The sequence below is a fragment of the Myotis nattereri genome (assembly GCF_964212035.1).
Source record: "Myotis nattereri genome assembly, chromosome: 20".
NCBI classification, from domain to species: domain Eukaryota; kingdom Metazoa; phylum Chordata; class Mammalia; order Chiroptera; family Vespertilionidae; genus Myotis; species Myotis nattereri.
Window position 1 is genome coordinate 1,371,441 of NC_138096.1, and position 23,590 is coordinate 1,395,030.

The following is a 23,590-nucleotide window of genomic DNA, read 5'->3' on the forward strand; positions in this document are numbered from 1 at the left end:
TCCGTGCAAGAGGTCGCCAGATATTTGTTCACAGTGTAAATGCAGGAAGTTCAAAAGGGTCAAAATCAGCCCCATCGACAAGTGTCGTCACCATCGCGAGCGCTCATGGAGTTTCTCTCCACAGATGTTGAGAGTGTTTTCAGTTCGACGCTTCCCGTCACTCAGAGGATATGCGAATGTCCGAAATAAAAGGAACCTGATATTTATGCAATTTAAAGGAAGAGATTGACTCTGTCCAGCATGGCAAGACACCACACGTGGTCGGCTATTCATGATTTCATGTGATCCCGTGGAGATTTCCACAGAAGATATCTTTTCGGGAATATTACCAGACACTGGTGTTTTGTGATTTCTATGGAGTGTCAATAGCGCTGGGCAGGAGGGTCTCATTGTATTGAGGGCAACAGCACGGAGCAAATGAGTCTCATTCTAATGTGGGCAATAGCCCTGGCAGGAGGCTCTCATTTTATTGTAGGTCCAGCCCTGGGCAGGAGGGTCTCATTATATTGCGGGCAACAGCATTGTGGCAGGAGGCTCTCATTCTATTGGGGCCAACAGCCCTGGGCAATAGGATCTCATTCTATTGCAGGCAAAAGCACTGAGCAGGTGAATCTCATTCTATTGCGGGCAACAGCATGGGGCAGGTGAGTCTCATTCTATTGGGGCCAACAGCCCTGGGCATTACAAGCTCCTATTGCGGGCAACAGCAGGGGGCAGGTGAGTCTCATTCTATTGGGGCCAACAGCCCTGGGCATTACAAGCTCCTATTGCGGGCAACAGCAGGGGGCAGATGAGTCTCATTCTATTGGGGCCAACAGCCCTGGGCATTACAAGCTCCTATTGCGGGCAACAGCAGGGGGCAGGCGAGTCTCATTCTATTGGGGCCAACAGCCCTGGGCATTACAAGCTCCTATTGCGGGCAACAGCAGGGGGCAGGCGAGTCTCATTCTATTGGGGCCAACAGCCCTGGGCATTACAAGCTCCTATTGCGGGCAACAGCAGGGGGCAGGTGAGTCTCATTCTATTGGGGCCAACAGCCCTGGGCATTACAAGCTCCTATTGCGGGCAACAGCAGGGGGCAGGTGAGTCTCATTCTATTGGGGCCAACAGCCCTGGGCATTAAAAGCTCCTATTGCGGGCAACAGCATGGGGCAGGAGGCTCTCATTCTATTGGGGCCAACAGCCCTGGGCATTACAAGCTCCTATTGCGGGCAACAGCAGGGGGCAGGAGGCTCTCATTCTATTGGGGCCAACAGCCCTGGGCATTACAAGCTCCTATTGCGGGCAACAGCAGGGGGCAGGAGGCTCTCATTCTATTGGGGCCAACAGCCCTGGGCATTACAAGCTCCAATTGCGGGCAACAGCAGGGGGCAGGTGAGTCTCGTTCTATTGGGGCCAACAGCCCTGGGCATTACAAGCTCCTATTGCGGGCAACAGCAGGGGGCAGGCGAGTCTCATTCTATTGGGGCCAACAGCCCTGGGCATTACAAGCTCCTATTGCGGGCAACAGCAGGGGGCAGGCGAGTCTCATTCTATTGGGGCCAACAGCCCTGGGCATTACAAGCTCCTATTGCGGGCAACAGCAGGGGGCAGGCGAGTCTCATTCTATTGGGGCCAACAGCCCTGGGCATTACAAGCTCCTATTGCAGGCAACAGCAGGGGGCAGGAGGCTCTCATTCTATTGGGGCCAACAGCCCTGGGCATTACAAGCTCCTATTGCGGGCAACAGCAGGGGGCAGGAGGCTCTCATTCTATTTGGGCCAACAGCCCTGGGCATTACAAGCTCCTATTGCGGGCAACAGCAGGGGGCAGGAGGCTCTCATTCTATTGGGGCCAACAGCCCTGAGCATTACAAGCTCCTATTGCGGGCAACAGTCCTGGACATGAGGATCTCATTCTATTGGGGCCAACAGCCCTGGGCATTACAAGCTCCTATTGCGGGCAACAGCAGGGGGCAGGCGAGTCATTCTATTGGGGCCAACAGCCCTGGGCATTACAAGCTCCTATTGCGGGCAACAGTCCTGGACGTGAGGATCTCATTCTATTGGGGCCAACAGCCCTGAGCATTACAATCTCCTATTGCGGGCAACAGTCCTGGGCATGAGGCTCTCATTCTACTGGTGGCAACAGCCCTGGGCAGGTGAGTCTCACTCTGTTGGGACCAATGACCCTGGGCTGGAGGGTCTGCTTCTATTGGGGCCAACAGCCCTGGGCATTAGGATCTCGTTCTATTGCGGGCAACAGCCCTGGACAGGTGAGTCTCTCCCTCTCCCTTCCTCTCTGAAATCAATAAAAAAATATAAAAAATAAAATAAAATGATCATTGCAGACATTCAGCTAGTCACATCACACATTTTTTCTGCAAGGAAATATTAGAACGTATACCTCTTTTCTGCAAATATTTATTTGTAAAGGATGTTTTGTGTAAAAATAAATATTTGTAAAAAAAAAAAACTAAGCAATTTCTTATCGTGCATTATATGAGAAAAAAGGAATGGCTTGGGGGCTGAATTTTAAGAACTTTGAGAATTTTCTATCTTTTAGTCCCAATGAATTCTGGTACCAAAAGTAAAACAAACTTTAAAAGGGTGTGTGATTCCCATGTCATTTTCTTTTTTAAGATAAAAGTCAAAGGCATAGATAGTCCCACGATCGCGTGCAGGGGGGCCCCCCTGGTTGATCCTGGCCGATTCGGATTCATATATATTTGCACAGAGTTCATGGGCCTCCTGCCCTTGAACGCAGCGCGTCTCTTATGCAGAAGAAAAAAAGAAATTTTCCCCAGCTTGCTCCTGCGTTAAAATAAATCAAACGTAACATAAAATGGACATAAAGCAGGCACTGTTGCTCCACTCCGAAATCTATCTAGTAACACCTGCCTAGACCAGTGGTCGGCATGTGGTATTTTGTGGAAGAGCCGCACTCAAGGGGCCAGTTTGCCGACCACTGACCGAGACCAGTGGTCGGCAAACTCATTAGTCAACAGAGCCAAATATCAACAGTACAACGATGGAAATTTCTTTCGAGAGCCAAATTTTTTAAACTTAAACTATATAGGTAGGTACATTGTTATTAACTTCATTAGGGCCCTCCTAAGGCTTAGGAAGAGCCACACTCAAGGGGCCAAAGAGCCGCATGTGGCTCGCAAGCTGCAATTTGGCGACCACGGACCTAGACAATCACGTCAGGATCCATTGCGAACTTTGTGGGTCTGATAAAAAAAAATTAGAAAGGGGATCTTGAGAAGAACGTACGGCAAAGGGAAGAGACAGGCCGCTAGAATATTGTATGTCAACTACACGTTCCTAGAAATGTTTTTTTAAATAAAAATAATGAACTCAGTTAGGAGAGAGAAGATACAGAAAACCAAACCAACCCGAACGCAGGGCGGAATTTAGCCAAAGGAGTTTTCTTTATTATTTTTTTTTTGAAACATACCATTACAGCTGACATTTTTTCCTAGAACCTACGTAATGATTAAACTATAGATCTTAAAAAGAAACACCACCACACACCTTTCAAACCTTTACACCAGGTACATTGAGCTATACATGTTAACGGCATCACCTATGTTTTATGGATATGTTTATATAATTCATTCATGAACGTGGAGCACTATGTGAAGGACAGGAAAAGACCGGGTTTCCATTTTATTATGACTGATACCACGACCTGACCACAGCGCCAGCCTTTGAGAAATCCAGACACCCTTTAACATGGGAACTGCGCCTGGGCCACAGTATTATTACTCTTATCAAAGTTTCAGTCCACAGATACGGCCATGGGAGGTTTCACCTGTGAAGAGTTAGCACGAGTACATTCGCACGATTTCCATTTCTATCCTATGGGTTGAAGATACCCTGCATCTGTTTAAAGATGTTTTTTATATTTTTTTTAAGCTCCATTCCAACACACGTATCATCGGGGGTTCGAAAGAAACGAGCGATGGAAGTCCCACCTTATACAGAGACCACGCCCTCTTGCCAAAATGTAAACAACCCTGTGAAGATAGGAAGGAAGGTGTTGCTGGAAATTCTTAAATTGGGTGAGATGAGCCGGCCAAAGAGACCGCGCTGACTGCTAAACTGCTAACATATGGGATGTAAGGTTTCCGGACGTCAATCGCGTTAACTTTTCTGTGGGAGATATGCACACTTTTTTACTTTTATGCCTATTCCTGGAGGAGACACAGCAAACTGTTAAGATCTATGTGGATAGAACAGCAAGGACACCTTCAGGTCATTGTAGGAACACACATGTTCTTCTTGCAGCCCGCACACATTCTAGGATGTAAGAAAATAGATGCTCTAAGCTAATACTTTGGGTAAAAATATTGTTTGTTTCTTTAAAAAAAAAAACACAGACATACATCCAGGTTTCCCACCAGCCCGTAGATGCCCTTGAAATCCCCTTACCTCTCTCTCTGTCTCAAGAAACACCCCACATACCCACAAGCACACACGCCAAGAACCATGAAGTTATTTTTGCTGAAAGACAGAACTTTAAAATAAGCAGGAGACTGTACAAAACTGCCTTAAATATTGCCTGCGGTAGCACAACAGAAGCTCCCCACCAACACTGGTCCAAGGCCCCCCCACCCCCCACGAATCCACTGGACACCTGCTTTGTCCTCATACTTGTAGAAAAATAGAAATCGCCTCGGAAGTGAGGTTTGGCGCCGCCGGGTCCGCGCCCCTCCTACGCGCTCTGGGTCAGCGCTGGGCTCTCGGGGCCGTTGGCCGCGTGGTCTGTCCCCGCGGGGCTGCTGCTGGGCTTGGGGTCGTCCTGCTCTCTGCCTTCTGCCTGGACCTTGTCGGGGGCGCCGACCGGACTCACGCAATTAGCCTCCGGTTTGGGTCTGTCCACTTCGTTACTGAATTGGATTTTGTCTTCTCGGTTGGGGTTCTTCTTTACTTGTCCGTTCTGGGCCGGGTAGGTGCTGGCGATGACGTCATAGAGGAACTGGTACTGCTCCTGGTCAAGGGAAAAGGAAAGAAATTCGGTAAAGAATGCTCCTAGCCCGGCCGGCGTGGCTCAGGGGTTGAGCGTCGACCTAGGAACCAGGAGGTCCCAGGTTCGGTTCCCGGTCAGGGCACAGGCCCAGGTTGTGGGCTCGATCCCCAGTGGGGGGCGTGCAGGAGGCAGCCAATGGATGATTCTCTCTCATCATTGATGTTTCTCTCTCTCTCCCTCTCCCTTCCAATAGATATTCTTTCTGCAGAGCCACCACAAATTGCTGGCAAATTCTACTCAGGTATCTTATATAATAAAAGGCTAATATGCAAATTATCCCCTCCGGAGTTTAACCGGGAGACTGGGGTTTGATTGCTTGCTATGATGTGCGCTGACCCCCAGGGGGATGGCGCAGAACATGGTGGGCAGCCAGCAGCGGTGGCGGAGCACGGGCAGTGAGGGAAGGCGGAGGCAGGGAGGCCGGATGCGGGGAACCTGAGATTGGCCCTGATCTCCGGCCAGGCCTAGGGCCCATACCCGTGCACGAATTTTGCGCACCGGGCCTCTAGTCTTATTATATTGCCAATAATTCACTGTGAAATATCATGTAAAAATGGAAGATGAAATAGAGGAATAGCAAAGTGAATAAGAAGAAAAAGGGGAGGAGAAGAGGCTAGGGGAAGACACAGTGAACATAAAAAGTGCAAAACACGTCAAAAGCCAAGGTGAGCGAGGTACTTACAAATGTAGGGACCATTCCTGGCCTGGCCTTGCGCAGAGATTTCACTACTTGGAAAACGTCGATCACGTCTTCCGTCTCGGCGCTTTCCAGGAGGTTAAACAGAGCACAGAACAGTCCTGTTTGCTGCGACCCATCTCTACAGGAAGGAGAGAGAATTTAAAAAAATAACTCTACCTTTTATGGGAAAAACTGATAACAGAATAAACATTAAAAAGAGCGTCCCCCATAAATTTCACCTCTGCAAACCCGAAAAAATGCTGAGAACGGCTCAGTTCTAGAATATGCGATTCTAATCGTCATGGTGAGGCTTTCTGAGGAATTCTTAATGCATTTCAGTGGATTTCCACGTCTCCCTTATTGTAACGTTTTTATGCAAACATTTGACCGTAGGCCTCCTTTGATCGATAGCGCTCTTTAAGGTGGAGATGAGGCATCTGTCACAGATGGGCCCACCTGCATGAGCCAGGACCACCCACCTGCATGAACCAGGACCACCCACCTGCATGAACCAGGACCACCCACCTGCATGAGCCAGGACCACCCACCTGCATGAGCCAGGACCACCCACCTGCATGAACCAGGACCACCCACCTGCATGAACCTGGACCACCCACCTGCATGAACCAGGGCCACCCACCTGCATGAACCAGGGCCACCCACCTGCATGAACCAGGACCACCCACCTGCATGAGCCAGGACCACCCACCTGCATGAGCCAGGACCACCCACCTGCATGAGCCAGGACCACCCACCTGCATGAACCAGGACCACCCACCAGCAGTGCACCAGGACCAACCACCTGCAGTGCACCAGGACCACCCATCTGCATGAATCAGGACCACCCACCTGCATGAACCAGGACCACCCACCAGCAGTGCACCAGGACCACCCACCTGCAGTGAACCAGGACCACCCACCTGCATGAACCAGGACCACCCACCTGCAGTGCACCAGGACCACCCACCTGCATGAACCAGGACCACCCACCTGCAGTGAACCAGGACCACCCACCAGCAGTGAACCAGGACCACCCACCTGCATGAACCAGGACCACCCACCTGCATGAACCAGGACCACCCACCAGCAGTGAACCAGGACCACCCACCTGCATGAACCAGGACCACCCACCTGCATGAACCAGGACCACCCACCTGCATGAACCTGGACCACCCACCTGCATGAACCAGGACCACCCACCAGCAGTGAACCAGGACCACCCACCTGCAGTGAACCAGGACCACCCACCTGCATGAACCAGGACCACCCAACTGCATGAACCAGGACCACCCACCTGCATGAACCAGGACCAACCACCAGCAGTGCACCAGGACCACCCATCTGCATGAACCAGGACCACCCACCTGCAGTGCACCAGGACCGGCACGTTCTTGTGGTGCTTGCTCCCATCCGCAGACTTCCTCCTGGGCAGCTGTTGCTTGAGGTCCCGGATCATGGAGACTAATTCCTTGGGCGCTGAGGGGAGCTCGTCCGCGCCCCAGCTGCTGTACTGATACTGGTACACGGTGCGGGGCTCTTTCCTCTAAAACCGGAAGCGGGGGTCACGTGAGCTCGAGGGCGGGGTGGGGGGCAGCCCCTGGAGTAATTGCACAGTCACGCCCTCCACACCATGTCTTCTCTGGACACCATGTCAACCTTTCATTCTGAACTCGGAACCTTGACGGGCGCTCTGCCCTCATGGAGTCATTGGTGTCCATTTGGACACCAGGTTGTTTACATCAAAGATTTACACCCCCATCGGCGTGGCTCAGAGGCTGAGCATCAACCCATGAACCAGGAGGTCACGGTTGGATTCCCGGTCAGGGCACAGGCCCGGGGTGTGGGCTCCAACCCCAGTGTGGGGCGTGCAGGAGGCCGCCGATCCACGATTCTCTCTCATCGCTGATGCTTCTCTCTCTCTCTCCCTCTCCTTTCATCTCTCTCAAATGAATAAATCATTCTTAAAAAAAGGTATGCACCCCACGAAGAGTTCATCTACCTTGGAATGTCTCAGCTCGAACACACGGAGGGTGTAGGCTGAAGACGCGGTGGTGTCTTTCGCGAGAACTTCTACGTCTCCGAATGTTTGCTTTCCTTCTCCCCAGTACTGAGCGCAGGCCTCCTGGGTGAGAAAGAACACGGTTCCGCAACAACATCTACTCCAGCGTCCTCTGTCTTTCTCCATCTCTCTCCTCTCGTTCCCTCCCCCCTGTTCCATTCAATGGAAAGGACTAATTGCGTTCTGACCCTGAAGGCCGAAAACTCGTAAAACTCTAACACCTGTGTTAAGGACGGTGGGCACCCATTCAACCCAGGCGTGGTGTTTCCCTGGGTGGGCCACTGGCACCTGGGAAAACCCGGGGGAACCAGGACACCACGGCAGAGCCCTGCCGTCTCCGCTGTCGGACGTTGGCCTTCCTTCCTCCCATCCACGCCCTTGTCATCAGCTCTTCCCAATGTGTGGCCTGAGCTGCTGTGGGTCATGACCTTGCCATAAGGCAGGTCTCCCTGCCCCTCCCGCGGCCCCCGGAGGAGACACTCCATGTCTTTGGAGCTTCGTCTCTGCGTCTGATGAGCAGCTCCCTCGGCAGCGCAACAGACGCTGACTGGACATCTATCTACAGGGTCGGACTGAAGAGGTGGGTCCTCTCTACAGATGGTTCTCCACCAACTACCTTCCCCCAACGGCGGACACAATGGGCAGCTCTGCCTGCACGCCCGGGCCCCTGACCAGCTGAAACAATTTAGACGAAGGAAGAGGTTGCTGCAAATGTAAACATATATCTCTTTTAAAAAATCCCACAGCCTGACCGGCGTGGCTCAGTGGTGAGCGTCGACCTATGAACTTGGAGGTCATGGTTCGATTCCCGGTCAGGACACAGGCCCGGGTTGCGGGCTCCATCCCCAGTGTGGGGTGTGCAGGAGGCAGCTGATCAATGATTCTGATCATTGATGTTTCTCTCTCTTTCTCCCTCCTTCTCTCTCTTTAAAATAAATAAAAACGTATTTAAAAAAATAAAATAATATCCTATATAATAAAAGGGTAATATGCAAATTGTCCCCTCGACCAGGAATTCGACCAGGGTGCAAGGCTGGCTGGCCAACTGCCTGAGGCCCCGCCCTCTGGCCAGCTCTGTCCCCGATTGGCCCTCCACCCCCCTATCGGGGGTGGGGCTGCCAGCCAACCTCATATGCCCGCCCCCCAGCCCCCCCCACCCCTGGCCAGCCCGCCTGATTGGTCCCCACCCGTGCATGAATTCGTGCACCGGGCCTCTAGTGAAAGATAAGCGTGCAAACCTGGTCTCCGTTCTTCAGTTCTGTCAGCATGACGATGACCTTGACTTTCCTCTGGAAGACCATCTGCCAGAAGTCCCCGATGGTGTCCTTCAGGGGCCCTTGAGCCGCAATCATCACTTCAGGTTTCCAGTAACTCTAAAAAAAAAAAAAAAAAAAAAGTGGGGGCTCCGTTACTAACTGACAAGAGCCGTGGGTTCTGAAAACAACCATTTGGAAACACAGCCGCTTGCTATGTATATCAATGCTGCTACGTAAAAATAGTGAGACTCTCAGGCCCATGAAATAACGTGGTATCTATACGCAAAAGACCTATTAGCCAAAGACGATGATACTGAGCTGAGCATGTACAGTCAGGTTCGGAACACCCCTCACAAAACTAACCAGCTATCCTTCCCAAAATGCCTTGTGTTTTTTTTCTAAAAAGGTGAATGCGATTGTAAAAGGAAATCGCTTAAGCGTTTCACAGGATCTTCGTTATGTCTCTACTGTATTGGTGTCTACACAGTCTTAAGGCGGCTCGCCATTAAGTTAATAATCTACCAATGGGCTTTAGGAAAATTTGGGAAAGAAGTTAAGTCCGACTTAGTAGATATTCCAAAAGCTTTTACTGAATAACTAAAGGTTTTTTGTTTGAATGTTCAGTTTATTGAAAAGGTATGTGACACGGACGCAACGAATAATTCGGAGGATCTGATGAAAACTTTTTAACTGTGCAAATATGCGGATTTGGATTGGCTTACAACGTGGGAATCCGAGTAAATACAACCATTTTCAAACCCTGGCACTTGCTCACATTTTATTTTGCAAATGAATACGATTAGAGTTGTGTGTGTCATAAACAGCAAGTAACAGCATTGTCTTACGTAGTAAGACAACTTGCAAGGTTTCAATATCTTTAGGCCTTTCAATAAGTTAAAAATATAGTATTAAAAAGGGAAAGTTTCGTGCCAATCAACATCGTTGTTGTGGCTAAGCTCATCATTCTTTTATAAAATCCCTTAAGGCCCTGCCAGCGTGGCTCAGTGCTTGAGCGTCGACCTATGAACCAGGAGGTCACGGTTCGATTCCAGGTCAGGGCACAGGCCTGGGTTGCGGGCTCCATCCCCAGTGTGGGGCCGTGCAGGAGGCAGCCGACCAATATTCTCTCTATCATTGATGGTTCTATCTTTCTCTCCCTTTCCTTTCCTCTCTGAAATGATTAAAAATCTATTTAAAACATAAATAAATAAAATAAAATCACTTGAGACTGGCCATAATAACATCGATGGAATGTTTAAAGGGCCAGATTCTGGGCTCTGGAGACGGGGGCACCTACCATTACGAAGGAGGCGTTGATGTATCTGCCCGCGTCCTCGGTGTCGCTGTCATCGTCCGAGGACTCGTCCGACTCGTGCTCGCTCTCCTTGCTCACGTCCAGCTCGTGCCTGAGCTGCACTCTGTTGAAGTCATCTGCGCGCGAGAAATTAGGGGGAAGCCTCCCTTTAAACTGTCGCCTCTCTGCTCGGTGGCCACGTGGAATCGGAAAGCAATTGAGAAGCGACAGGCCGCCTGATGTAAATGTGTTGATCGACATGGATTGAGATCTGACAGAAAACTTGGTTCTTATCGATCAGCAAATCACAAAACAGAAATCTTAGAAAGCGAAGGCCCCAAACAGGTTCCAGGCAACATACCTGGGACATAGTTCAAGGTTAAACCACACACAGAGGTCATAACTTCCCACGGGATCACTCAGTCTTAACACCTACACCTGAGTTTACCATGGAACACTAGCATTCTGCTTGATATAAATTAAAAAATACAAAAATACGATAATAAAATACATGGCTTAGGGAAAAACCTATTTTTTTCTATTGTATTCTATTAACAAATAATTAACATGTCAATGGAATCAGTATCTCCAATAAATTACTATTTAATAAAAAAATTTAGTTCTAATTCCTCAGTTTCTCAATTTAAAACCATTTAATAACCCGGTCAAATGATCTGATGACCGACATCCCCATTCATTTCATATTTTCCACGGCATACATAAAGAATTTTCCAGAAATGAACTAGGCCAACCCTGCACTGATCCGACGTATTTGGTCTTCTAATTTATTAGCTGGGGTTATATTTTCTCCAGGTTAATACTTTAAAATGTTTTTACTGTGGGCAGTATTACAGATGTCCCCCATTTCCCCCCCTACCCCCCGCCCTGCTCAGTCCCTAGCCACCCCTCCCCCCAGGCCTTCACCACACCATTGTCTGTGTCCATGGGCTTTGCATATAAGTATATACGTTCCTTGGTTTATTATTTTAGTATATTTAACTGAATAAAATTATAGCCCTCCCAGATGTGGTTCTAGCACTACGCTTGCAGAGCGGAATTCAAGTGTGCATGTGCGCGCGTTTGTGTGCGTGCGTGTGTGTCGTCCACCAATCAAATCCCAAAGAGCTTACGAGTCTCTGACACAAAGAAGACGACGACATGAGCCACCTACACGGGATGACGGAGGACGCCCTGTTTTTGCTTTTGTTCTCCTCCCGGTTCCCAGCGTGCTGTGTCCTCCAGCTCCTGTACGACGGGAGTCTCTGTGGGGAACCAAACAGAAGCAGTGGGCACTGCGGCCTCGGTCCCGGGGGCGCCACGAACCAGAGCCAGACGCCTGTTTCAAGGCGAGATGCTCGTGGCCTTGGCAGCCAAAGTTGTGCTTCTCACTGTTACTTTTTAAAAATATATATTTTTTTATTGATTCTAGAGAGGAAGGGAGAGAAACATCCATGATGAGAGAGAATCATGGATCGGCTGCCTCCTGCACGCCCCTTACTTGGGATCAAGCCCATAACCTGGACCTGTGCCCTTGACTGGAATCGAACCCGGGACCCTTCAGTCCGCAGGCTGATGCTCTATCCACTGAGCCACACAAGCTAGGGCTCTATTGTTACTTTTAGCCTTCGCTGTAGACCAGCTGAGTGAGGAATGGTAGACAGCGCTGGCTGTAGAATCAGATTTCTACGTTTGAGCGAGTCTACCCAGGGGCTGGGTGGTTCCCACAGCACGGGAAGCAGCACCCCATGGAGGTCATCTGTACACATCATCATCATCATTATCATCATCATCACCATCATTACCATCATCACCATTATCACTGTCATCATCATCATCACCATCATCACCATCATCACCATCACCATCATCACCATCATCACCATCACCGCTATCACTGTCCGTACCTGGAACTCAGCCTCCAGTGGGGAAGGCTCGCTGGGCGGGTCCCTCTTCTTCATGTTCGACAGGTAGGGGTGGAACTCGGACAGGCTCACTTCTGTCTCTCCAAACTGGTTGTACTCGACCAAGGCCTGGTGGATCAGGATGTACTGTGCCTACAGTTTCACGGACAAACACAGGTCACGAGTGAATCTACGGTCTTATCCATCCCATTGAAATAGTTACACCTTCCTCTAATTTGGCTCACAGGGGGGCAGGGTGGTGCACGGAAAAGAAAACGTTATCTCCAACATTTAAATATTCTAGAAGTTGTTCTCATGGTTCTTTGGGATACGAGCACGTTTCATCTCAGACATGTGCCCTGACCGGGAATCGAACCTCGACCGCCTGGCTCCTAGGCTGATGCTCAACCCCTGAGCCAGGCCGGCCGGGCCCAGTATTTGGATCTCTTTGACGATCACCGATCCCACCACCAAAGATGGAGGTCAGGAAGCAAAGGAGAGAACAGAGAGGGAAGGGGAGGCCGTACCTCCACCTGGACCATGAGGCACCTCTGCCTCCGCAGCTTGACCACGTAACCGTACACGTCCACCCTGTTCTCCGCCTCCAGGCCCTCCAGCATGGCGTCGATGCCGATGTAGGTGCCCGTGCGCCCCACGCCAGCGCTGGCGACAGAGACACAGCAGGGGAGGCGTGGTCCCGGCAGGGCAAGGGGTGCCAAGGCGACAGGGGTGAAGCAGAGGGAGGAGTGTGAGTGGATGCACCCAGGTGGTCCCCGGCGTGGCCGTGGCCCGAGGGTAGATGCCCGCCCAGCCCTGGGGGGTCCCCAGGAGGCCCCTCACCTGCAGTGCACCAGGATGGGGCCGCTGAAGAAGTTGCTGAAGGCGTTGACCCTCCTGCGCAGCTTGAGGAGCAGGTGGGGGTCCTCGGGCACCCCGTGGTCCGGCCAGCTGGTGAACTGGATGTGTGTCACCTCCCGCCCGGCTATCTTCTCTTTTTTCTAGTCGGGAGAGAAGATGTTCTTTGAGCTGATTTTATTTTTCCAAAGCAAAATAAATAAATGGAAGGGGAGGGGGGGGATCCATACACTAACTCCCCCTCTCCCCCTATGCACGCTTCTTTCGGCCATGGTTGCATTGTCTTTCTTTTATTTTCTTTTTAAAAAATATATTTTATTGATTTCAGAGAAGAAGGGAGAGGGAGAGAGACAGAAGCATCCATGATGAGAGAGAATCATGGATCGGCTGCCTCCTGCACGCCCCACACTGGGGATCAAGCCTGCAACCCAGGTATGTGCCCTGACTGGGAATCGAACCGTGACCTCCTGGTTTCTAGGTCGACGCTCAACCCCTGAGCCACGCTGGCCGGGCTAAAGTCAGTTTTTAAAAACCTATTGATCTTCAAAGAATCAAACTTCCCAACATCAACTAAAAGGACAGTTTTTTTTTCCCTAGCTTTGCAAGTGGGCTTTAGGGATAAGTCAATTCTCAATCTTCCAGGATTGTATTTTTGGACGAATAGTACGAAGACAAAAGTGACGTAGTGAAAGGAACTCACATTAGTGATGGTGAACTTCTGGATGATGTAATCTGGGCAGGTTTTGTACTCCGTGACCTTCACAAGGACATCTCCATACTCCCGGGCGCTCTCCTCCATTGATGGCCAGTACTCTGCACACTTGTTCTGCAGGTTAAAATAATCACAAACAATTCTGGTTTTCAAAACCGCAAGCATTCCTGATTTTTGAAACATTCTTATATATACACTAGAGGCCCAGTGCACAAATTCATGCATGATGGGGGCCGGCTGGCCATGGGAGGTTGGCTCCTGCATTGAGCGTCTGCCCCTTGGTGGTCAGTGTGCATCATAGCAACCGGTCGTTTGGTTGGTTGGTTGCTTAGGCATATATATATATATATATAGTTAGATAGATAGATAGATATAGATATAGATATAGATATAGATATAGATATAGATATAGATATAGATATCTTTTAAAAATTGATTTCAGAGAGGAATGGAGAGGGAAAGAGAGATAGAAACATCAACGATGAGAGAGAATCACTGATTGGCTGCCTCCTGCACCCCCCACTGGGGATCGAGCCCAAAACCCGGGCTTGTGCCCTTGACTGGAATGGAACTAGGGACCCTTCAGTCCACAGGCCGACAATCTATCCACACCGGCTAGGGCCTAAGCTCAGTTATGTTTCAAGTATTCACAGGGACTTGTGAAATGGGCTCATAGAACTTATAACAATACTTACAACAGGAAATAGGAATCACATTTAAGTCCAGCAGTTAAGCAATGACACTGCATTCCTATTTACATATAGGTGCCTGTGGACATCTAGGTACACACGTACAAATCTGATTTTTTTTTATACGTAGATGAAACGTTTCGATCCAGTGTTCCTCTGATTAAAATAGGGAACCATCTCTCATCACCAAGCAGGTGGCCGTGGCCTTTGGAAATGGGACCTGTCGCTCTCTCTTCCCAGCTGCCCTGCCCCTCCCCCCCCCCCCCAGAGTCATTGGATCCTCACCCTGTTCCCTTCTTCGCATCGAGTGACCATGACAATGACCGTGGCCTTCTGTTCCCAGATCATCCTCCAGAAATCATCCACGGTCTCCTCCCTGGGACCTAGGAGGGGGACACATGCAGCCTAAGACACCCCTTCTTTGACGCGCCCCCAAAACGGTGCCTCACAGAGAATCCGGGACTGTGGTGGGATACCTTGTGCAGCGATGTACTTCCTGGGCTCCTTGTAACCCTGTGAACAGACACAAACAAAGGCACATCGTCAACCGAACGCCTGGTCATTCCTTCATGTGCAAAATCGGGGGGCGGGGGAAGGACGGTATTTTGCCACTGTTTCTCGGTTGCAAATTTCACTGGGCATTTCCAATCAGCGAGGATTTTAATAACTCATCCAGGCATTGGACTGGGCTAACCAGGTCAGGTGGCATTTACAAACAACAGACATGACTGGCATGTGTCTGTGCTCTGCACCCAAAAATGTTGCCGTGGCCAAGAAGGAACGGAAGGCAAAGGGCCAAGGACAGAATGGGGAAGACAGACGTCCCCTAACCCTGGCCGTGGGCGTTGTACTCACATCGATGTAGCTGGCGTTGATGTAGTTGGACCCTGCATCTCCGTTGATCTCCGACAGCTCCACACGGTTGTAGTCATCTGCCCGGGGAACAGAAACAGGAGTCAGTGATGAAGAACCAAGTCAACGCTGAAGGACCATTTTGGCTCAGCGCGTAGAGCACCGGCCTGTGGACTGAAGGGTCCCCGGTTCGATTCCCGTCAGGGCACATGCCCAGGGTTCCTGCTCCATCCCCAGTAAGAAGCGTGCAGGGGGCAGCCGATCCATGATTCTCTCTCATCATTGATGCTTCTCTCTCTCTCTCTCTCTCTCTCTCTCTCTCTCCCTCTGCCTTCCTCTCTGAAATCAATAAAAATATATTTTTAAAAAATACTGAAGAACCCGGGAGCCCACCCGTCTAGAAACCCCGCTCTCGGCCCCCACGTACAGGGCAGGATGTCCACGTAGCGGTTCTTGTTCTGGTTGAAGGACTTCCGAGCCTCCTTGATGGGGAACTTGCTGAAGACCCGGGGGATGCTCTGAAAGAGGCCAGGATCCCGCGGTCAGGGCAGATTCCACCAGAGCGGCCTCCCCCTCACCAGCAACCGCCGCTGTGGCAGCGGGGCGGCCTGGGCCACGCGTCCTTTTCTCACCTGAAATTCGGCCAGGAAGAGCCTCCCTTCGTCCGCGATCTTCCTCTTGTACGTTTCCAGCAGAACGTCCGCGTGGATCGGCTCCACGTTCATCAGCTGTTTCTCGTCATCTTGAAGCAGATGGAAGAGTCAGGACCAGCCAGGGGCGTGGCTCCCTCTCAGAGGGTCACACGCATCCTTACGTCTACATCTTAGGACTTTAACCCTTGCTGGTTAAGTCAGTAAATGCAAGCGTTGTCATCATCTCTACCGAGGAGGCCCGGGTTAGATTAAAAAAATGTTGTTTTCTGATTGAAAATGAATGGATTTAGCCCGGCCGGCGTGGCTCAGTGGTTGAGCATCCACCTAGGAACCAGGAGGTCAGGGTTCGATCCCCGGTCAAGGGCACATGCCTGGGTTATGGGCTCCATCCCCAGAGTGGGGTGTGCAGAAGGCAGCCGGTCCATGATTCTCTCTCCTCATTGATGCTTCTCTCTCTCTCCCTCTCCAGTCCTCTCTGAATGGATTCAAATGTGTGGGGAGCATAATTCATCCGTTAAAAAAGGCAAACTTACCCCTTACAACCAGTTCCTGTTCTTCATCCAAATTGCTGGGGAAAGAGGAAAACGTACATTTCTATTCTGCAACGTAGCATCTGATTGGCTCTCAACTCATGTTTAATGTGTCACAGGAAGGAGGGAATGGAGGCAGAAAAGATAAAAAGGGGAGAGGAAGGGGTGCAGGGAAGTGGCCCAGGGAGAGAAGGAAGAAGAAAGGGGGAGGGCGGGGGGGGGGGGAGATGAAGGAGGAGAAGGGAGCAAAGGAAAGATGAGGAAGGAAAACATACCAATGAAGGGCTGCCTGCTCCCCTCAGAGAAGAGACGGATTTATTTGAGTGTAAAACACTTGTTTTTCATAAAATGTAGCTGCCCCTGGCCAGGGGCATGCATATGCCTTCCCAGGGCCCACCTTTCTTTGGTCCTGGCCATGCCTACGTCCCTCTGGCCCACTTGGCACAGAGATGAATATACTTTTCATTGGTCGTCATGGAATGGGATCCATGCCGTCATCAGCGAACGTAGAAAATGTTGGTATTTGATATAAACCAATGGGACCAGGCTCAGCGGTGAGCTGGGCGTCACGCGGCCTTGTCACCTGTCCCTTCCCTGGTCCCCAACTGGCCTCCCCGGTGGGCGCCTTCCCCATTCTGACTATTTTAGTCTTTCTTTCTTTCTTTCTTTCTTTCTTTCTTTCTTTCTTTCTTTCTTTCTTTCTTTCTTTCTTTCTTTTTCCCTCACTTAGACATCAACTCTTACCTGGACCTACTCTTGTGCAGGTCGTAGATTTTATAGAGAACGACCATCAGGGCGATGGATGTCACAATGATCAGAAACACCAGGAATGCGATCAGGGCTTTGGAATTATCTAGAAGCGAATTAGAACACGCGGAGAGCGGTTACTGAGAGCACAGAGTTCGCCGGATGCTTTGAATCGTCACCTTCAGAGTGCGACACTTTCATCACGTTCTCACTTCGTTTGAGGTTTTCAATAATAATAATAATAATGATAATAATAATAACAACAACAACAACATATTCAGAATGAGACCAGGCACAGGACATGCCCAGTGTTGTGAATTTTGCTGATATTATTCAGAAGCGATACAGACATTTTAGGAATATTTGCAAAACGTATTTCCAACAAAAGACTTTATCTAGAATATTAAAGAAGTCTGACAATTCAATAATAATAAGACAGGCAATTCAATTTAAAAGCAGGCAAAAAGGCCCGGCCCACACAGCTCAGTGGTTGAGCATCGACCTATGAACCAGGAGGTCACGGTTCAATTCCCGGTCAGGGCACGTGCCCAGGTTGTGGACTCGGTCCCCAGTGTGGGGCGTGGAATAGGCAGCCGATCCATGATTCTCTCTCATCATTGATGTTTCTATCTCTCTCTCCCTCTCCCTTCCTCTTTGAAATCAATAAAAATATGTTTAAAACACACAAAACAAACATACTTTGTTGCTAACAGGAACAAGGATCTGACATATAATCATCACTGAATAGTCTATGCAGGTTAATCCGTTTATGAATTATTTTCTGAAATCAACAACCCTTTCATCATTGAATTTCTTAATTTGCATTTAAGAGATTGTGTTTTAATATGACGCTCATCTTTTGGGGCAACTTAAAATACGATGTTGATGAAAAATGTAATTTAAATGTTTCATAAACATGATATGAATGCAAACTATTTAAGCATGGTAAGTTTTAATATATTTTAAAATATCAATATAATAAATAGCCAAGTAATGACTTACAAGATGTTGATTTAGAAGCACTTCTTGGTGGTCCACCATAATTCCCATTGTGGTAGTAAACCTGAATATCCATGATAAAAGAGAAAATAGTTTTCTCATGTAAATTTTATATATCATAATGTAACATATACATTATTTCTTATACAACAATTTTTTAAATTTTTATTAAGAGTATACTGGTTATCTTGAATTTAAAGTCGAAACTATAAGGTTATGTCAATATCTTATGAAATATTGTTAAAAAGAATATATTTAACAGTGAACAAGATATAAAGAAATCTGAGCCCATTTAAGCCATAATGCAAGTTATAATTCACAAGAGTAAAGAAACTGAAGGAATAAAACCTAGCAAGCACATCAACACATTCATAATTTAGAGTCAGATTCCCTAATAAGAGGCTAATGTCTTGGCGTTTTACTTAAGATGGAAATATCGTCCATGTTGTGTTAACAAGAGCTATACATAAAAAGCACACAATTCCCTGGCTGCTTTGGCTCAGTGGATAGAGCGTCGGCCTGCGGACTGAAGGGTCCCGGGTTCAATTCCAGTCAACAGCACATGCCTGGGTTGCAGGCTCGATCTCCAGTAGGAGGCAGCCAATTAATGATTCTCTCTTATCATTGATGTTTCTATCTCTCCCTCTCCATTCCTTTCTGAAATCAATATATGTGTGTGTGTGTGTGTGTGTGTGTGTGTATAAAATAAAAAATAAAAAGCACATAATGATGATCTAGAATAGATCAGTCAGATAAAGGGAATATATTGATATCCTATTGAAGCTCAAAAATATTCTGACAAAATTCTTGCTTGAAACCGCTGTTGTTAGCACCAGGGGTGAAAAGTTTGGAGTCAAACTTTCAAGACTTTTGGGGTGTGATGGGGTCAGACCCCAGGGCTTCCCGAGGCCCTGTGAGCACTGGCCTCGCTTATGGGAGTTCTACAGAGCCATCGTGACGACGGGGATCAGAGCTCCAGGGGGAGCAGAAATGGCCGTCTCACCTCAAAGCTGTACTGTGTTGAGTAGTGAAGCTCCGTCACGTAGAATTTGCACTCTCTCTTAGAGTCACTTGTAACCAGGGTGCCCCCTGTTTTGACATTCAATTTGTAGTCACCGTTGTTGGGGCCATTGAATTGTTCCGGCGGGACACAGGTTACCTCCATGCTGTTGTCGGACAAGGCCTTCACCATGATGTTCTGGACCTCGCTGGGCGCTGTCAAAAGGAGGAAAGATGGGTTCCTCGTGGGGTCCATGCCTGTCTACGTTACTTGACACTCGACGCACGCGTACAACAGAAGCCGTTCTACGTGTCCGTGTGGGGGTGGGGGTGAGAAAGTGACCATAGTCCTTCCGTGAAAACAACGGTAACAACACGTCTGGGAACAGGAGCGCACGGGTGGTACTGGAAGCCTTGGGCGTTCATGGCTTCCCGTAGGGACAGAGTGGAGAAGAAGAAGAAAGGAGAGGAGAGAAGAGGACAGGAGAGAAGAGGACAGGAGAGAAGAGGACAGGAGAGAAGAGGACAGGAGAGAAGAGGGGAGGGGAGGAGAAGGGAGGGGAGGGGAGGGGAGAGGAGAGGAGGGGAGGGGAGGATGCTGGGAAACCGAAGGCCTGCGTCCAATCCACATCCTCCTTCCTGGATGAGCTGCCATTGTCCTGGGGGCTCCCACCAGGCGGGACCCTTCAGGAGCAGCTGCTACTGGTCTTTGTTTCCTGCGACGCCACAGAAATGCAGGACCCGGACACATGCATGAAGCTTGAGGCCCCGGACTCTTGCGACCACCGGCTCAGGGACGCTGAGAACATCACGGCCACCCCAGCCCAGGACACACCTCCGTCCCGAGCCCGGCGCCAGGGAGGGCCTCTGGGGCTGCAGATGCCGCCTGGAGCGCGGTGTCTCGCGTGCCAGGGCCCAGTGGAGCTACCGTTCCCCTCGGGGTGGGTCTAGCTCTGGCCCCGGGGACCATGGAGACAGCGGACAGGTGGCGAGAGCCAGAGGCCGTTGAAAGGAAACCCCGAATGGACGAGAAGACGCGGACAAAATACTTTTGAGGAATTGCTCAGCCAGATGAGCAGAGGTGAATGCTTTGCGAGGGAGACACTACCATGTGCCGATGGCGCTTGCTCCTCTGGGTGACAAAGAAAGCCACAGACAATGGGTTTTTAATCTAAGTTGGCGAGGCACCTTACGGCCCGAAATCTTACACGTTGTCCTGGTGATAAGCCCTCACTCACGCTTCGTGGTGTTTTTTGTCTTTGTTTTATCATTCTTATGATTCTATCTGAAGAACACACAGAACCCAGGGAACATTTTTAAATTATTGTGCTTTCAACGATTATACACCCGAGATGTAAGGAAACGGGCCGGTCATTGTCCTTGCCAAACGAAGCGTGAAGACAGCTCTACCGCGTATTAAAACGCGCATACTTTGCTCCGTGCCTTTCATAGAAAAAAGAAAGCATTAAAACATAGAACGTACCTGCTGATTCTGTTTTAAATGTACATGTCCGAGCAGGTCCATTACGTTGTACTTTTCCAATGACATAGGCGTATATTGATACTTGATAAGTTGTATAAGCGTTCAAATCGCCCCAATTATATTCTTCCTTATTTTTATTCAGGTTGAAGCAATTTACGGGACCTCAAGGGGGGAAAAAATGGAAAGTTTTAAGTCATTACAAGTCAAGATCACCACGTATTTCATCTGGTGTCTACACGCAGCGATTTCTAGCCAACTACAGACGGAGGGACTGAGAAATCAATACATCCTCGCTGTTCAGAAGTGCATACAATGACCAGCAATTGGACTGAACAGATTCCATCGTCATGGACAAACTCAAGCGTTCACCCCTCACGGCTTCAGAGGTTGAATTTGGCACGTACACTGTTTAAGAAGTTCACCGCAAAGAGGCCCTTCCTTCTGGGCTTATCATGAACGCCGTGAGCTGTGAGGTTTCAGAAGGACGGTATTTCTAAGCCAGGCTTTTCTCCTAACGCTTGGACCCCCTGATATCAGCTCCTGTGTGGATTTTAGGTGCCAATCCACCCGGTCACCAATAACCAGGTCTACTCGACAGTGAGCAGACGCAGGTCTAGAACACGGCCCCAGGGGTCCACTCCCTCCACCCACTCCTAGCGCTTTCCAAGTCCTGATTTCCTTTTCCCGACACAGAATTAAATTCTATACAAATTACCTGAATCCAACTGATTGTAACAGAGAGTAAAATTATGAAAATCACTTGAAGGAGATTTCCAGGTAGCCCTTCCATGTGTTGCATTGACAGATGCACAGGTAACATTTGAAGGTGGGTCTGGAGCTGTGGAAAAAATGAGAATAAAATATAAACCTGAAGCCAGGTGGGAAAGACTCTTCATACTGTGAGCATGCAGTCTGAATGGCCATGTTTTAATTAATCCTGAATTAATAATGACACTTTTATTATTTTAAATATATATTTGTATTGATTTCAGAGAGAAGGGAGAGGGATAGAGGGATAGAAACATCCATGATGAGAGAGAATCCATGGATGGGCTGCCTCCTGCACTCCCCGCACTGGGGACCGAGCCCACAACCCGGGCATGTGCCCTTGACCGGAATTGAACCCTGACCTCCTGGTTCATAGGTCGATGCTCCACCACTGAGCCACGCCGGCCGGGCAATCATGACATTTTAAAAAAGACAGCTGGTCATATTAAATCTGCTTTAGAGCTCACTCAACAGAATCACATGTCCCATGGCCCGACATTCCACTTGAACACATTAGTGGCAGCCGTGTCTGAGGGTCGCTGGGTGTACACAGGATATCTATCATCTTTGACAGGCTGCCCAGAGTCACTGTGTGGATCCATCGAGCACGGATCTCATCAAATATATGATCAGGTGTGAGCTACAGCCCACGGTCACCACCGACCATATTGTGGCGAGTTTCACTGCCTAATTATTAGCCGAGTCCTAGCCGGTGTGGCTCAGTGGATAGAGTGTCGGCATGCGGACCAAAGGGTCCCGGGTTCGATTCCGGTCAAGGGCACATGCCTGGGTTGCAGGCTCCTCCCCGGCCGGGACCTGGTCGGGGTGCGTGCAGGAGGCACCCCACCCATGTGTCTCTCTCACATCGATGTCTCTCTCTGTCTTTCCCTCTCCCTTCCACTCTCCCTAAAATTCAATGGGGAAATATCCTCGGGTGAGGATTAACAAAAAAAAAAAGGAAAAAAAAGGAGGGGGTGTTGCTCAGGGGGCAGGGGAATGAACTGGGCAATGAGTGAACAAGCATCTCACTAGCTCACGCTCTGTTCCCGCCACAAGCACACAACCGCCTAGAGTTTGCAACAACAGCAGTGGCGGCGGCAGCAAAAGGCTTGACAGGGTTGGGGCGCCCTGCCAGTTACTTCTAAATTCTACTTCAAATGTTGATACGAGAGACAAGGACGTTTTCTGAAACCCTTTCGCCGAATCTTTCCCGTCCGTTTCTGCGGCCCGCAAAGAATCACGGGAACATAAAAAGAAAAGAAATATTACAGGGACATGTAATATACTCACGTCCAAAATCTGTTTGAATCGTCTGGATTTTTTCAACAACGAGATGGTTTCCATAGAATACTTTTGAAGAGCAAGTGTAATTACGGTGGGGCTCCAAGTTTTCTTCTGTAAACATCCCCTTATCCGAAGTAAACTTTCCTGAAAGAAGTGAGTATTGCCTATGAATATCTGGAGACAATGCATTGCATTTAACTTTCTTCGGGGATCTCGCATTTGTAACTAACACCCATTAGATTGAAAACCCACGCGAGTCGTCAAAATGATACATAAAAGATCCTGAAAACGATTAAGACGGCGCCTCCCTTTGCCACGCCCGACCTTAAGGAAAAGAGGAGGAAGCAGAATGGATTTCGGGCGCGTCCCTGACGGAGCCGATGGAGTTCGTTCGCGGTTGGTTCTCAGTTCAGAGCGGAGGCCGCCCCAGTCAGCCGTCACCTAACGGGTATTTTAGGTCATTGTTTTCTCACCCATCGGCTTTCCTCCGGCTGCGTGTGCCACCCCACAGCCGGCCCCATCCCTGTGACAGGGCGAGGGCCACCAGTGGCACCCCCATCCTCTGTGCGTGTCTGTCTCCCCAACTGTGGCCCAGCAGATGGCTTGATGCAAAGGGAGGGAGATGCCAACTCAATCGATTCCCGTAAACAGGATTAAGAAAGCGCCCCATCATTACTCATCACAGAGCAACGGCATCTCCATCGTTGCTCCTCCCCCGGCCCCCCAACAGGAACCCAAATCCATGTCCCTAGAACAGCGGTTCTCAACCTGTGGGTCTCGACCCCTTTGGCGGTCGAACGACCCTTTCACAGGGCTC

General features: G+C 49.5%; 1 protein-coding gene across 1 annotated transcript in view; it reads right to left on the reverse strand.

The window, feature by feature from the left end:
* Positions 1-3,384: 3,384 nt before the first annotated feature.
* PTPRC (protein tyrosine phosphatase receptor type C) overlaps positions 3,385-23,590 on the reverse strand; it is a gene marked incomplete at its 5' end in the record, with an annotated part of 28,063 nt that continues 7,857 nt past the window's right edge. Inside the window, 23 exons of the mRNA XM_081114589.1 lie at positions 3,385-4,974; positions 5,696-5,831; positions 7,057-7,235; positions 7,692-7,814; positions 8,990-9,124; positions 10,305-10,438; positions 11,473-11,563; positions 12,206-12,355; positions 12,730-12,865; positions 13,043-13,200; positions 13,758-13,883; positions 14,744-14,841; positions 14,935-14,971; positions 15,314-15,390; positions 15,738-15,828; positions 15,943-16,052; positions 16,497-16,531; positions 17,238-17,346; positions 18,243-18,303; positions 19,243-19,454; positions 20,722-20,883; positions 21,437-21,559; positions 22,780-22,917. Of these exons, the coding sequence (XP_080970715.1) occupies positions 4,699-4,974; positions 5,696-5,831; positions 7,057-7,235; positions 7,692-7,814; positions 8,990-9,124; positions 10,305-10,438; positions 11,473-11,563; positions 12,206-12,355; positions 12,730-12,865; positions 13,043-13,200; positions 13,758-13,883; positions 14,744-14,841; positions 14,935-14,971; positions 15,314-15,390; positions 15,738-15,828; positions 15,943-16,052; positions 16,497-16,531; positions 17,238-17,346; positions 18,243-18,303; positions 19,243-19,454; positions 20,722-20,883; positions 21,437-21,559; positions 22,780-22,917 (2,897 nt within the window). The 3' untranslated portion in view covers positions 3,385-4,698. The remainder of the gene's footprint in view (positions 4,975-5,695; positions 5,832-7,056; positions 7,236-7,691; positions 7,815-8,989; positions 9,125-10,304; positions 10,439-11,472; positions 11,564-12,205; positions 12,356-12,729; positions 12,866-13,042; positions 13,201-13,757; positions 13,884-14,743; positions 14,842-14,934; positions 14,972-15,313; positions 15,391-15,737; positions 15,829-15,942; positions 16,053-16,496; positions 16,532-17,237; positions 17,347-18,242; positions 18,304-19,242; positions 19,455-20,721; positions 20,884-21,436; positions 21,560-22,779; positions 22,918-23,590) is intronic.